This window comes from Chenopodium album, chromosome 1 (assembly GCF_948465745.1).
Source record: "Chenopodium album chromosome 1, dcCheAlbu1.1, whole genome shotgun sequence".
NCBI lineage: Eukaryota > Viridiplantae > Streptophyta > Magnoliopsida > Caryophyllales > Amaranthaceae > Chenopodium > Chenopodium album.
The window spans coordinates 2,827,618-2,842,936 of NC_137834.1; the positions used below are offsets into that span (position 1 = coordinate 2,827,618).

Here is a 15,319-nt window from a genome sequence, read left to right on the forward strand (position 1 = left end):
TTTAAGTTCATCTTTATGTCTAATGATAATTAAAGCCAAATTCTGTTTAACGACAACGACGACGACGACGACGACGACAACAACAACAATAATAATAATATTCATTGTTCAAAGGGTTATAATTTCACAAGCATTAATTAATATGATAATAAAAAGTTTAAACCAAAAAAAAAAGAATTACTAGTGGATTCATTTTATTTTTCATAAGTATTAGTGGATTAATATCATTAATAATCCATAGTTAAAAATCATTAATCCAAAGTCAAAAATTTCAGTTCAATTCTGTTCAATTGAGCTCCAATCAGTTCAGTTTAGTTCAATCCCAATTAATTCAACTCAATTCCAATCAATTCAATTCAGTTCAGTTTAGTTGTTTTCAGTAAATCGGAACAGACCCCCTAGTCATTGTACACAGTGGCATATTTAGGGTCGATTATGCTATGTGCACAATTCTTATGTCTGGCTTGAATGGGAAAAAAAAAGCCTAAAACATTACTCCTTACAGTCTTTAAACATTGTGAATATTTGTGATTATGTTACATAGGGCCTATTCTGATTGACTGAACTAAACTGAACTTATTGGAGCTGAACTGAACTGAATATTTTATGAGCGAAGGAAATTAAGAACTGAACTGAACTAAAACTGAACTTATTAGAGCTGAATTGAACAGAAAATAATTTATGTGTAGAATGTTATTACTTCGTCACGCAATCACAATCCTAGTCTATCTCCTTTTAGAAATTTTATCATGCACGGATAGTCGGATACTCCCTTCGTTTCGTAATAATTGCAAAACTTTGACTTTTGCATGTTTACTTTGATTATATTTTTATCAATTTATAAAAAAACATGTATATTACCATGTAATATATTTTTGGATTAGTCTTTATGTACATTTTCATTAGAACTAATTATTGTAGCCGAAGTTGCGCATCCGCCATATGTGTCGGTAAAAGTGTTGCGATTATTATGAAATAAAAAGAGTACTATACTTAGTCACTTATACTTTTAAAAAAGTATAATCGGGAAACATAATACGCATCATTATCTGATTTCAAAAAAAAGAGAAAAATTATCTAACAACACTTTCCACGCTTAGAAGGTAGAGATGAATAGATGATGTTGGGCTTTAGTGACTTAGCAACGATGATAGATAGAGATAATCGGGCTAGCTAAATTTATGCGGTGGATTGGTCCAAAATTCTATGACTAATAGACTACAAACAACAATAACAATGATATCATGAAAATCTTATAAAAAAAAAAAACCTCCAACAAAATCAAAATTATCGATTAGTAGCAAAGCAAGTAATTTTCGATTTTTGATTTGGCCGTTCTGACCACCCATACCCCTCTCTCGTCTCCTCACCCATTTCTCGTCCTCTCTCTCTCTCCTCTCTTCCTTTGCGCTCTTCGTTCTTTCTCTCTCCTCTGCAAACAAACGCTCTCAACACTCTTCGAAACCCTAATTTCTCTCTTTCTTCCCTTTCTTCTCTCAAATCTTCTTCGCATATTTCTCTCCTTGAATCTCTCTGGTATTACCTCGAATTTATCGAATCTCAGCTTTCGATTTCGATCCCAATCCCTAACTATGGCCGACCGTAAGATTGATCTGCCTGACGATCTCCTTTTACCGACTCCCAAAGGTAAACCCTAACATTCCCCTCTTTTCGTCGTCAATTTTGATTTTCGATGATTTCCAGATTTGATTTCTGTTTTCGTTTCGAGTTTGTATTATATAATGTTTAATTAGGGCTTATCGATCTGAACAATAATGAAATTTTCCCTTTTTTCTTTGATTTTTGTTTCATTGCTATAGTTTTGGATCAGATTTTTCTTTTATTATCGCGCTAATGTTGCATAAATATACTAGTATGTTAATCCTTTTTTTTTGTAATCTATCTGATTCGATGCTTTTTATTTTTTGTTTTATTATTGCTTTGCCAAAAGGTGCTTGTTTAGCTGAATGCTGTTGCTTGTGTAAGCGTGTGTATTCCGTGGATTTCTATTAGTAGCTTTGAAATTTCTGGATTTGTTTCACTTAACAGTGTTTCGTATTCGATTTGTTTCCAAAACTTGTATATATGTAACTCAATTTACTTTATTGTAGAATGCAGTATGAAGTTGGCTAATATTGTAATGATTGCTTATATGTTTGTTGTGTGAAGTTAATGATTTATATTTGATACACCAAGCAAATTTGCCAGCTGGGTTTTCGGGTGATTGTATGATTTTATGAGTTTTAACGTGTCTAATATGCTTACCATGTGTCTTGAAGCCTCTCTAGAATATGATGATGAAAAGGTCTCTATGGGATTCCTTGATGAGGTTAAAGGTATAGTTCATGGTAGTGATGGGTTTGGATTTAATTTACTCGCGATTAAGCTTATTTTTCTTTTTTTTTTCAGTACCTTGTGTTTTAAGTAGTGTTTTTGAAATCATGCAGATCAAGCAGCATCCGATAACAGCATTCCTTTGTCCCCACAATGGCTTTATTCTAAACCCAACGATGCCAAGCCGGTATGGTTTTTGTTTATCATAAAGATCCAAGTTTTCCTCATTTCTTGTTTGAAAAGGGCATTGTGGGCCTTTGTGGCATCTCTATGTTTTGTCATAGAGGCATTTTGTTTCATTGCAGGATTAAGTGATTTATGCAAAATTGCAAATCATGGATTCGTTTCTGTCCTATGGCTCAAATTATTCTCAATTTAATTGAATCCATTTTTTTGAAAGTTGACTTGTATTGTTGTTTTGTTGGTGTAATGTTTTTTTCTTGTCTTTGATTGGGTGCTTAAGTTTATTTTACTTATCTGAGAACAAGATACACCTTTGTCATGTAGGGTTACGAAGTTTGCCTTATCAATGAGCTTATCTTACAACCTTTCGTGGCTTGGCATTGCCTAGTCCTAGTTATTGGGTATTCTTACTGGTTTAGGATCAAAAAGTTGCTAGGCTGTTGGTTGTTGGTGTAGTACTTTGCTATGGGAAAGACTAGTTTTGGTCAATTTTGATTGGGTTAACAGGAATATGTTGTTTCATCTACTTTTAACAGGATATCCGCGGCCCAAACACTCTTTCTCTTGGAAACTCCATGGATCCATCTCAGAAGGATAGTGACAAGAAGGACTGGAGGAAACTTGCTGCTGAGAATGAAAGCACTAGGCGTTGGCGTGAGGAAGAAAGGGAAACTGGGTTACTCGGTAGAAGGGATCGCAGGAAAACTGATCGCCGCGTTGAAAATGTCTCCGTGAGGGAAAATTCAGAGGCAAGAAACTCACCCTCTTCTGAGCGTTGGCATGATGCGGCCGGTCGCAATTCTGCCCATGAAACAAGGCGTGATAGCAAATGGTCTTCTAGGTGGGGCCCTGATGACAAGGAAAAGGATTCACGACCAGAGAGGAAAACAGATATTGAAAAGGAAGACACTCATAATGATGGTCAATCCACTGGGAGTGGCAATCGGGATGCTGAATCGCGTGATAAGTGGAGGCCTCGCCATAGAATGGAGCCTTCTTCTAATGCACCTACTCCATTCCGTGCTGCTCCTGGATTTGGCCCTGATAAAGGAAAGGTGGATGGTGCTAACATGGGATTTACTGTTGGAAGAGGGAGGTCAAATGGTGTACCTATGGTGAAGCCTGCACTGGGAAGTACAAGTGGCACCGTCAAAGTTGATAAGAATGAGCACATTCTTGGGAAACCAAATCTTGTGCCAGAGCAGTTTCATTACCCCAGGGCTAAACTTCTTGACATTTACCGGTCACAAAAGCTCAGTGGAACTTCGTTTTCCAAGCCTGATTCCATGGAAGAAGTGCCCTCCTTAGCTCAGGAGGAGGCTGTTGAGCCATTGGCTTTTGTTGCACCAGATGCTGAGGAAGAGGTGAGAACTATAATTTATTTCTTTTAAATCGTTTAATGAATTATGGCATTTAATCCGTTTATGGGTTATTATTCTATGCTGTTTATTATAACAGTCCCTTCTCATGAGAATTGTATGCATAGATTTTTTAGGAGTCTTGAATACATACTGCTGGATGCTATTATTGATATTATTTGCTTAAACACAGGCACTACTTAAAGATATATGGAAGGGAAAAGTTACTGGCAGTGGGGCTTCATACAATCCATACAGACAGGGCAAATTTTCTGAGGTTGCAACAGGTAATTTATTCACAATGACTTTTATTGTTATGAAAAAGAAACTGCATGAACTATCTTTTCCTGATGGTAGTAATATGTTTTTCCCAGGTATTGGCAACGTGGATCCTCTTGATGAAGACCAGGATGCCCCTCCTCCAATTGCTGGGGAGGCTATCAGTTTCCACGATTCAGCAAGTGGTAAACCTCGACAGGCTGATGGTGAGGATCCTCACTTTCATCTTCGTGTTTATTACTTTATGTATCTTTTCAAAAGAATATTGTTTGAATGTCAATTCTAAGTTAAATATTGCTACATGTTTCAGGGAAAAATGCTCAATATGCTGTAGAATTCAAAGGCTGGAGCATGGAATCTGAGGGACCAATTTCAACAGTCTCAAAATTTGCTGATGCTGCACAGACTGATGATGAAAATTACCAAATCACTCCCCTCAAAGTTGCTGAGATTGACCGTGCTACTTTTGATATTAGTTCTAACCTCCCCGATGATTCCAACTCATTGTTTTTGTCAGAATCTCTTGAAGATAGCCGGGGTAACAGTTTGCTGTATGCCCAGATTGAGAGAAATGGTAATCGTGTCAGTGATGGTGTACCACCTGAGGAGTTAAGTTTATATTACCGTGATCCTCAGGGAGAGATACAGGGTCCATTTCTTGGTGTTGACATCATCTCATGGTTTGAACAAGGATTTTTCGGCCTTGACTTACCAGTTCGCTTGGCAGATGCTTCAGAACATGCCCCCTTTCATGAGTTGGGTGATGTAATGCCACATTTGAATGCTCAGGAAGGGCCTGGTATCAATTCAGATTTAAGTTCCAAGATTGATAACCCTGGAGGGTCCACATCCACCTCAGAGATGAATGATGTGTCCGCTTTAAATAACCAAACTTGGCGGTTGTCAGAGTTGGACAATCATTCAAATCAACCAGCTCATACTCGAATGTTTGAGCATGATGTTTTAGCACAACATGCTTTTTCTGAAGGGAAAGGTTTCCATGATTCTTCTGCTCTAGATGAAGGTATTGTTTTAAGAATCGCCTTTCTGTGTTTAGTTGTTTATCACGTGTTTGTTGGTGAATGTGACTTTATAATGTTAACACCATCTCTTTGCTTGTGCTGCAGAGATTGTATTTCCTGGAAGACCTGGGACGGCTGGGAGTGGCGGTAACCCTGTTGGGAGACGTTTGAGAAGTGCCGATGGGCCTGTGACAAATAATATTGGTTATCATACACATCCAAATGAAGCAAAAGAAACTGGCATGCCAATTCAGAAAGATGATAAGCTGCACCCTTTTGGATTGTTGTGGTCTGAACTTGAAAGTAATTCAAACAGGCAAGCCCAACCTTCAAGTATGCCCTCTACCATGGGTATGCCTGGTCATCTTATGGGTCATTCTCCTGGGAGGAATGCTTCTTTTGGTGGCCTTTCTGATCAAAATATTGAGGAATCGTGGCCTAATTTCTATGATAAAGGTCCTATTTCTAATTCAAACATGTTTGGGGACGCATTGGAGACCCAACATTTTTCTCACCTTGATCAAGAATCCAATCACCGTGAATTAGCTGAGCAGTTAATGTCGAGACAGCTTCAGCAGCAGCATATCCAACAGAGAAATATCTTGTCTCAACGGAATCACTTAAATGAGTCACCTCTAGAACAAGTCCATGGCCGAGGATCACTTCATCACCAGTTGTCAAATCAATCTTTGTCTGAGGTTGAGCACATCTTGGCTCTCCAGCAACAGCGGCAGCTGGAGCTCCAACAACGGCAGTTGGAGATTCAACAACATCAAAGTCATCAATTGCAGCCACAGCAGCAGCAACAACAACAGCTTCAGCAAATTCTTTTGCAGGAGCAGCAGTCCCAGGCTAGGCAACTAATCCTTGAGCAGTTTATTCATGGTCGTGAGCCTGGCTTTGCTCAATCTCATATGGATCCTAGTTCAGGCTTGGATCAGATGTTGCTGAAGCAGCATCTTCTACGTGATTCCCAAACCCATTTGCATCAGCCTTCAAGGCACAATGATCCTTACTTGGAACAACTAATACAGGCGAAGTTAGGCCAAGTAACACATCATGATCGCCAGGCTGATCTCTTAGAACTGATGCAGCACACACGGCATGAACAATTTCGGTCTCAACAATTGCTGCAGCAGGAGCAATTACAGGCTCGGCAGATGTCAATGGGCCTCAGGCAGCAACTGGAACTGGGGGAGGGAAGATCAATTGGCTCAGTTTGGCCAGTGGAAGAAGCAGAGCAATTTCTTCGCAACCCTGTGGCCTCTCAACGAGCTCATTCTGCTGCTTTCAGCCCACCTCCGTTTAGCCCTCTAGACATGCTGCAGCAGCAGCAGCAGCAGCAGCGAAGGGCACAGCAGGAGGAGCTGCAGCTAAGAGAAATGGAACGGAACATTCAAATGCAGGAGCGATTGAAAAGAGGGTTATATGATCCTGGGACATTACAATACGAACGTGCAATGTCTTTGCAAGGTGGAGGTCCTGGTGTTAACATGGAAATGGCCAATGCTATGGCTCGACTGCAGGGTTTGGATATTCAAGATCCTAACAATCATGTACGCTCTGCAGGTCAACTGGGCTCATTAGGTTCTGGCACCCATTCTCATCATCCTCATCACTCTTTTGTTCCTAATGAATTTAATGCTTCTCATTTTGATGGCGAGGGCCGCTGGCCTGACAGTGATAACCGTGTGTCAAATGATTGGATGGAATCCCATATCCAACAGCTGCATCTTAATGCTGAACAACAGAAGAGGGAGCAACAACTTGATGAAGATAACTCAAAGAGATTGCTCATGGAACTGCTGCATCAGAAATCTAACAATCAACCAACACAACCCCTAAGTTTGAATGAAGGTCCACCATTGGAGAGAAGAACTCCTGCATTTTTTTCTGGGCCTAGCTCTAATGATCACTTGTTTAACCTTGCCCATGAGCGTGATGTTGGTTTAGCCAATCCTGCTGCTGTCCCATCCTTTGTCAATATGGCAGCTGAACAATCTCAGCTCCGACTAGCTGATGAGCAGGCTGGTGGTTTTGACAATAGTGGGAGATTGACTGGTCGATCTAACTCTGGAATAGTTATGGATGGAGATGCTATATACACTGGAATCAGTAGAAGTTCTTCGCTGATGTACCCTAATTCTGATATGGGTGGCAACACTTATATTGATCGTGAATTCTCTGAGGTGGAGGGAAAGAAGTGGGCTCCCAAAATTGAAGATATGGTGAAGGGTTCAATGATGGAGAATCCTGAGAATATTTCAAAGCAGCATGGAGTTACAGCATTGGATGGGAGGGAGATACCATCCAGTTCCATCAACAGGCAGAACTCAATTGGGGTTGCTGGTAAATTTTCTGAGATTTACTTCTACTAATGGTTCCAAAATTTTCGGAGTTGGAAATAATTGTGGTTTCTGTTGCTTGCAGCTGGACAAGGAGGATTTTACAATGATAAAATTGGGCGATCTAATTCCTTTACTGAGGAGGTTGATAGGTAATGAATCTGAATGGTTATTGTTACTGTTAGATGCTGGTGGAATTGTAATCACTGGATTTTTATGTATATATTGTTTTTGACGAAGATGGGAAGTAGATTACCAGGATCGCTATCATGTTGCACTATGTGCCAGTCTTGGGTCTGTGTTTTGGTTGGATTGCCATCCATGTTGTGAATGTGGTCACTTTGATGAATATTATGTTGTTATCTTCAGAATTCTGCTTGGCCTGAACTCAGATGTTTAGGTGACACATTGGTAGTGATTGCTTAAAGAGGAGGGATACAATCTTGGATAATTTGTAGGGAAAACAATCTTTTTTTAAGTCAGTTTGCTTCATTAACATTACCACTACCATTTGACTGTTTTAGAGACCTAGAACATGAGGTAAAATCTGGAATTTCAGCCCGATTAGTGTGGGATGGAAAGGGAAGGAAGTGTGTCTTTGGGGCTATTAATGGTGCCTGGGGAAATCATTAAATTGTAATATTTGTAAATAATTTTGTTGAAAAGATGGTTGTTAAAGAAATACTTAATATGTGGTTGTTTGTAGAAAGTGAGATGTGAATGGTAGTTACCCACAATTTTTCCTAAATTAAATAATCAAAGTTTGTTGCCATAGGAGAAGGTATGCAGAGCAAGGTCTTGCTCTGAAGTACAATTTGCTGCTTTAACTGTATATGACGAGGCAAGAGCTAAGAGGACACCAGAAGAGCTGATAATATTCAGGTGCTTTGGTAGATAAATATACAAATCAAATTGCTGATTAGGTTACCATGTGGTTTAGTTGGCAGTTGACCACAATGGAATCTATTGCATTAGTTTGTATCTTACAGTGAAGGACATGTTAAACATACTGAAACTGTGTACATTTTAATGAGATTAGAGATAAGAAATTGAAATTAAACTTTCATCTTCTATTCTTTTGTCGTAAGAGATTTCAACTGAATTTGCCTTTTCCTCTTGATTCTCTTAGTGTGCTTGATTCCTTTTATCTACTATCGCCATCTATAAGTTGCCTTTTCTATCTCTTTGTAACCTTAGTTCTAGCCCACATTTTGTTGTTTGGTTTTAGCAACCCTTGGATATCATTTGATGTTTAGCTGACAAAAAGTCATGGTGGCAAGTTGATTTCCATGATGCCTTACCCCCCTATAGATGTTCACATAAGATTATCTAACATTGAAGGGAAAAACTGTTTGTGGTCATGGTGGTGAGTTGAGCACAAAAATCTCTAATTCTCTAGGGTATGTGCAGCAATTATTTTATGGTTGTGGGACCATACAACCTCTGTGTTGGATCAGTAAAGTTCAGAGTTGTATTGCACAAGCTCCCCTTAACATTCCCAGACTGATTTTTCTTCCGAAAATGCTTTTTTTCCCCCGAGACACACATCCATTAATATGTGTTTCTGTGTGCAATCTTTGGGACCAGAAAAATGCTGTTTATGGGTTTTGTATAATATTGATGTCTTTTTATGGTGTTATAGAAAAGAGGACTTGATTAATTGCTCTGCTTTTTAGTCAATCTGATTGTTTCTTTGTTCTATTTAACTCCTTTTAGCACTTAATGTTGAAGGTTTTTCCCCCTTAAATATGTATTTGTGATGCAGGATACCTACTGTTCTTTCCAGAGGTTCAGAAAATGTCTTGTTTAAACGTCCACCTGTATCTCGTCCTTTGTCATCTCAGGAGGGGATCTCTGATCTAACAATTGATGCTCCCAGTAAAGGAATGAGCTCATCTATTGGAAATCCTGATGGTATGTATACTGTTGCACTTAATTAAGTTAATGAATTGTAATCTTTGAGATCTGTTTGAGTGGCTATGGTTTCCATGTTTGCTAATATTCTCTTTTGGCCTAAAACATAGTATAAGCTTTTTATTAATCTTTCCTGGAATTTGGTTGGATGTTTAGGAGTTGTGCATGGGTAGAACAAGCAATTACAAGTGTTGTTCTTTTGGGTTGGTGAGAATACTTTGGCAACTGTGTTCCTGGGTGCCCTTTAATACTAAATTGTTTTTTTTTTTTTTTTTAACACGAATTGACTTTTATGCCTCTCAAAGCACAACTTTTGACCATCAATATCATAAATTACATATAAGTATCACTAAAATTTAAATATAGTTGACATTTTGAAACTATGCATTGAGACCAATTGAACAAAAGCTCACATGACTCCGATTGTCCTTGCTTGTAAACCACAAAAGAAAATAAAAGGAGAGTGTGTGAATAGTGTAAAATTATGTAAAATTACAAGGTGTGTAAACTAATAAAATGGATAATTATTTTAATGAAATGTGTGGGTGTCAACTAGATTAATTGGTAAAAAGCTTTGGGGGATGGTACTCATATCTTTGATTGATTATGATACACCAAAATCAAACTTTTAAAAGGAATGTTAGTGGGTACGTTAGTAATTATATGCTGTATCCATTCACATCATTCTTTGTAGGACATAGCAGATATGTTCGAATAAATATCAGAGTACTTGTCTGTTTTCTTCCTCTCTAGTGAAGAACTGAAGACAGTTAATTACTCTAGCTACAAACCAGAGCTTGATCAATACCCTGCTGATCATTTTATAATCCTGAGGATACATGTTCAGGTTATAGATGTTTATATTGAAGACACTGCATGGAGGATCTCTGTGATTTTCTTTTTCTTAGTGTTAGTTTATACTGGGATGCTGATACATAGATATTTTAGGTGGAAGACGGGAAAACGCAGCTGCACAAGCTCCTGATACCTCTATCAAGAAGGATATGCGTTTCAGACGAACTAATTCTTGTAGCGACTCTGATGTTTCAGAGACATCATTCATAGACATGTTAAAGAGTAATGCTAAGAAGCCGCCTCAGCCTGATTCTCATGTGACAGGTGCCTCAGAATTGGCTGATGCGCAGGGTAAGAGTGGGAAGAAGAAAGGGAAAAAAGGAAGGCAGATTGATCCAGCACTTCTAGGCTTCAAGGTTACTAGCAACCGTATTATGATGGGCGAGATTCAAAGGATAGATGATTAGCCATTTTTTTTTATGTATTCATTGCTGTACCTATTTTTTGTTTTTCTTTAGGTCTTCTAAGAGGTGTACAGTTTTTTTTTGTAAAGCCCTTTTCCCTCTTATTGGGAATTCATTGATTTTCAGGCCAATTACCCTGTTTTAGCTGTTCATGGAAGGGTTGATAGAAGAGCTGATATAATGTTTAGGCAAGCTTATGTATCCCGTGTAGTGTTCTTGTACATACTGAGCTGAGCTTTTTAAATGAATAGCAGTTGCAGAAAGAAAGTTTATCAATTAGAAATCTTGGTTTTGGGATTCATGCATCCTCATCTGTCATCTCTCATCGTCTAAGGGTGTTCAAAACTACCTGTCCCTTTTGATCTGGCCTGCTGACCCGATTCAATTAGTCGGGTACTTGAGCAAGTTCTGAAAAATACTTATCATGTCAATTGGTATGTCACTACTAGAAATTTGTTGATATCGGGTCATGGGCTGGCACTCGGGTACCTGAATCCTTGTGATAATTTTTTTTTTTTTTTCCTGTTTCAATTGCGTGCGATTCTTTAAGTAGGAATTGCATTTATACACATACTTCTAATGTTCATCAGCCGAATAATTAAAAAGTGTTTAATAATGATATCAATGGAAATTTCCTATTGATTTTTTTTTTTTTTTTTTGACGGGACCTATTGATTATTATAAATATCGTTCACATTAACACGTGTGCCGATCAAACCGAGTTACATAAATAAAAACTAACTCAACTCAATTCAACTAATCCTTGTATAGGATGACTTCAACATATATAGACTAGATTGCACAATTGCACCATTATGAAAGAACAAAATTAAAATCTGGCATCAACAAAATAAAATTGAGGCCCTTTATATTTTACCTTTACGAGCTTTGCAGTAAAATAAACTAAGGTACTAATACCATATATTATACTCATGAAATGTGTCAAATTACATCAATGTAACGCACCTAAAATCATTAGAAGATAAGCCCTAAACAACACTTATTCATTTTTGTCATAACAAACTAACAAAATGTCACTCTAAAACAATAAAAAGATTTAAACTTAGTTCTAATACTCTACCTCAAATTTTTGTAGATGAGTGTGAAAATAAGAGCTAAAGCTAAAGAAACGAAGGAAGCAAGGAAGAAGATTTAAAATCCTTGTCAACCCCAACTTCCGACTCGACGATGATCGTAAAGATGATTTTGTCAATCGTTAGGAAGACGTAGAGCCACCAAAATCTCCAGAACTCCATGATCGAGAATGAGAGTAATAGCAGTGATTAGAGTGTTGGAGAGAAAGAGATGAGAGCAAAAATGAAAGGGAATGGAGTTGTATTTCACTCAATGAATAATAACATCATTACAATGTTAGGCTAAATAAATAGCTCTGGTAATTACAACTCAGCAAATTAGTTACTCCGTACGAAATTATTCCCTCATACATTCCCTTTGTCTACTGCCCTAAATAACCAACTAAAGACGTCAACAAAAGAAATACAGTACAGTAGTCCATAAAATAAAATAATAAAAAAAAATTAAGGGTACTTTCTTTCATAAAAATGTTAAACTTGACCGGCGTATAATTTTGGATAACTTAATTAATTTACATCTTTATTGTATAAGTGAAGGGAGAAGAAAGACTAAATATTGGTGTCCAATTTAAAGAACCCAAATTACCCTTTTATGGAGTACTTTATGTTATTATTAATTTTTTGAAATAGGGATATTATTGATACTTCCTCCGTTATTTTCACTCAATCTGTTTTTTTTTATCATCCGTAAAAAAAAAATTTATGGAGTATATGAAGAAATAAAATGCATGAATTTCCAAATGCACATCTTTATATATGCTCAAATTCAAGCATCAAACTAACAAATGGAGACTTTTTTTTTTTAGCCTTTTGGACCCAAAAATCCCTTCCAAATAGCTTCTAAGTTTACAAAAGGATCAAACTCCTTTTGCTCCAAAAAGCTCCTAATTAAACACCCCTATAGCTTTTTAGTTGTTTATATTCTATCCATTTTTTAATAATTGCAATACTTTGACTAACACACATGCAAATACTCATATTTGACCAAAATATTTATAATTATGTGTAATTAAAAAGTATATAAGGTTAATATAATGAAACATATGTAAAAACTAATCTAAAAATATTTTACAAGACTTTTATTTTATTTTATTTTATAATATTGGTAAAATGTATAGTCAAAATAAGCATATGAATAGTGTAAAATCAAACTGTTGTAATTATGATGAAACGGAGGAAGTACTTCAAAAACAACTAATGACTATTTACCTAATACTTTTACATGAATAGTTAATTACGATTAGCTAGTTAAACTTAAAACAACCAATGTAGCTAAATGCCAAATATGACCTTTAGCTTTTTGGTTATTTTATACACTAAAAGAACTTTAACAAGTAACTACTAAACACTTTTACACAAACATTTAATTACAATCAGCTAAACACTAAAAGAGCTTTATGGTTATTTACTAAACACATTTACACAAACATTTTATTACAATCAGCTTGTCAAAATAGTCGATGCAAACAACTAACTTGCCACAACAAATAGGACTTAAGGTATTGCTTTGGAAAAATGAGAATTACTGGGGTGTTACACAAGTACCAAACAAGGCCAATGGCCAATGAATCGACATTGTTTCTTTGTATCCTCAACTAGAAGGCTAGCACACAAAAACTCAAGCTTACTTATAATTTTCTTGTATCTTTTTTATCAAGTACTCCTCCAAAGCAGCTCCCGCCTCAATTATCTTTGTATGAGGTTTTATATCAACCTTAATCACCTCATCCAACAATCCATCCAATCCTTCCATCTCCTCTGCCTGAGCAATTCGCGGTATGACTTCTTGCCAAGTACCACTATATGGTGCTTCACCATGTTTAAGAAGCTCTCCAAGCACCTCAAAAGCTTCTTCCATCCTACCCACATTACACAAACCTTTAATCAAAGAATGTGTGATTGAAAAATGTGGAGAACAACCTTTCGAGATCATTTCCTCCAAGTACTTCTTAGCTTCATCATACATCCCTTGATCAACCAAACCACCTACCAATGTTCGATAGGACACCAAATTTGGTAAACATCCATTCGAGTACATATCATCCAAAATCTTGATGGCCTCCTGTGCACGCCCCTCTCTACACAAACCCAACATAACCGTGTTATAATGTGTTATATTTGGATTACACCCTTTAACTTTCATCCTACATAACAACTTATAAGCCTCCTTAAGCTTCTTCTTCCTACACAAACTATTCAACAAACTAGTATAGCTCAAAGTATCAGGCACGAAACCCTTGTTGAGCATATCATCCAACAAATCCATAGCTTTAGTCACTTGACTCTTCCTACACAATGCCTGCATCAAAATCCTGTAAGATTCAACATCAGGCAAAACTTCTCTCTTAAGCATTTCATTGAACAGCTTATAGGCAACACTTAATTCATCATTACCACAAAATGCCCTCATCAAAATGTTGTAAGATTTCACATTTGGGGTCACTTCATACTTACTTGCAATCCTAAAAAGATCAAAAGCAGGCCTAAGAAAATTCCTTTGTGATACAAGAATAGCAAGAACATGATTCAGGTGTTTCGAGGTCGGCTTACAATCATACTCTACGATGGTATAGAACATCTTAAGGGCCTTTTCAGGCATCTGGGCATCGCCATAAATGCAAATTAAGCTCGAAAATAAACCTGGGGTAGTGGGATAACGAAGGCGTTTGAGCTCAAGAAGAAGCTTTTCCATGAGAGAGAATTGGCGGGCATTTCCTAATTTGAGAATTAGAGTGTGATAAGTGGAGTAAGAATGACGAAAATTGGGTTGACGAGAAGCTAAATCGAAGATTTCTTTGGCTAAAAGAGGGTCTGATTGAGAGGAAATTAGCTTTTGCACTCGATTTGGGGAAGCAATTAGGGTTCTTGAAAATAATTGTATGGCATTTTGGGTTTCTGGGTTGTTTCTTATTTGTTTCTGTTGTTGTGATGATTGTGGTTTTTGAGGATTGATTGAAGAAGAAGAGTAGAAGAAGAGATTATTGAGAAGAGAGAGATTAGCAGTGTTGCGTAAAACAGAGTTGCATGATGATTGCAGAGTAGAACGATGCATTTTTTTGGGGAGCTTAATTTTAGTTTCTGTTGCTGGGCGATCTACTAGTCATTCATAAATCATAATCCTATATTGTGTTTGTTTTCGGGACAATTACGGGTGGTTTGAGGGACCGTTACGGGTGGTTTATTTGATGCATAGACGCATACTATATGTAGATTAGGATATTGGATTGTCCGGATTAAATTAGGATATTGGTACTTCTTTGTAGCCCTTTTCGGTGAGAAAATTAAAATAAGTTCATTTTAAGTATAATCTAATAACAAGTTTCAATAAAGTCCAAGACATTCAAAGATAATGAAAAGATAAATGAAATGATTCAAACGCAATATTATCTTCAATAGTTTGAGGATCAAACGAGCAAAACACTTTTTTTTAATGCGTTAATTTGACATTAAACAAGCAAAACACAAAATAAAATAAATTTGGCAATTAACTCTTTTTTACAATTTTGCTCGATTTAACTCATTTTGTGAATT

The 15,319-nt window shown here is 37.0% G+C and overlaps 2 protein-coding genes across 8 annotated transcripts; one reads left to right on the plus strand and one right to left on the minus strand.

Annotated features, from left to right (window-relative positions):
• Window positions 1-1,414: 1,414 nt before the first annotated feature.
• LOC145640002 (uncharacterized) lies at window positions 1,415-10,999 on the plus strand. 7 transcript variants are annotated; one of them, XR_014114943.1, is made up of 11 exons: window positions 1,415-1,647; window positions 2,280-2,348; window positions 2,448-2,521; window positions 3,054-3,881; window positions 4,069-4,162; window positions 4,250-4,360; window positions 4,465-5,178; window positions 5,282-7,525; window positions 7,607-7,673; window positions 8,297-8,403; window positions 9,287-9,415. XR_014114943.1 is itself a non-coding variant. In XM_081691312.1 (11 exons), the coding sequence occupies exons 1-11, from the start codon at window positions 1,593-1,595 to the stop codon at window positions 10,695-10,697; spliced, it is 4,719 nt and encodes a 1,572-aa protein (XP_081547438.1). In that variant the 5' UTR covers window positions 1,415-1,592; the 3' UTR covers window positions 10,698-10,999. The 7 variants fall into 7 exon arrangements, 6 of the variants coding, with proteins under 6 accessions (XP_081547438.1, XP_081547458.1, XP_081547447.1 ...); XM_081691312.1 differs by lacking the exon at window positions 8,297-8,403 and adding an exon at window positions 10,384-10,999 and having other exon boundaries at window positions 9,287-9,435; XM_081691332.1 differs by lacking the exon at window positions 8,297-8,403 and adding an exon at window positions 10,384-10,999 and having other exon boundaries at window positions 9,308-9,435.
• A 2,082-nt stretch (window positions 11,000-13,081) lies between these two features.
• LOC145630350 (uncharacterized) lies at window positions 13,082-14,913 on the minus strand. The gene has a single exon (XM_081682645.1). The coding sequence runs from the start codon at window positions 14,838-14,840 to the stop codon at window positions 13,413-13,415; it is 1,428 nt and encodes a 475-aa protein (XP_081538771.1). The 5' UTR covers window positions 14,841-14,913; the 3' UTR covers window positions 13,082-13,412.
• Between the last annotated feature and the right edge of the window lie 406 nt (window positions 14,914-15,319).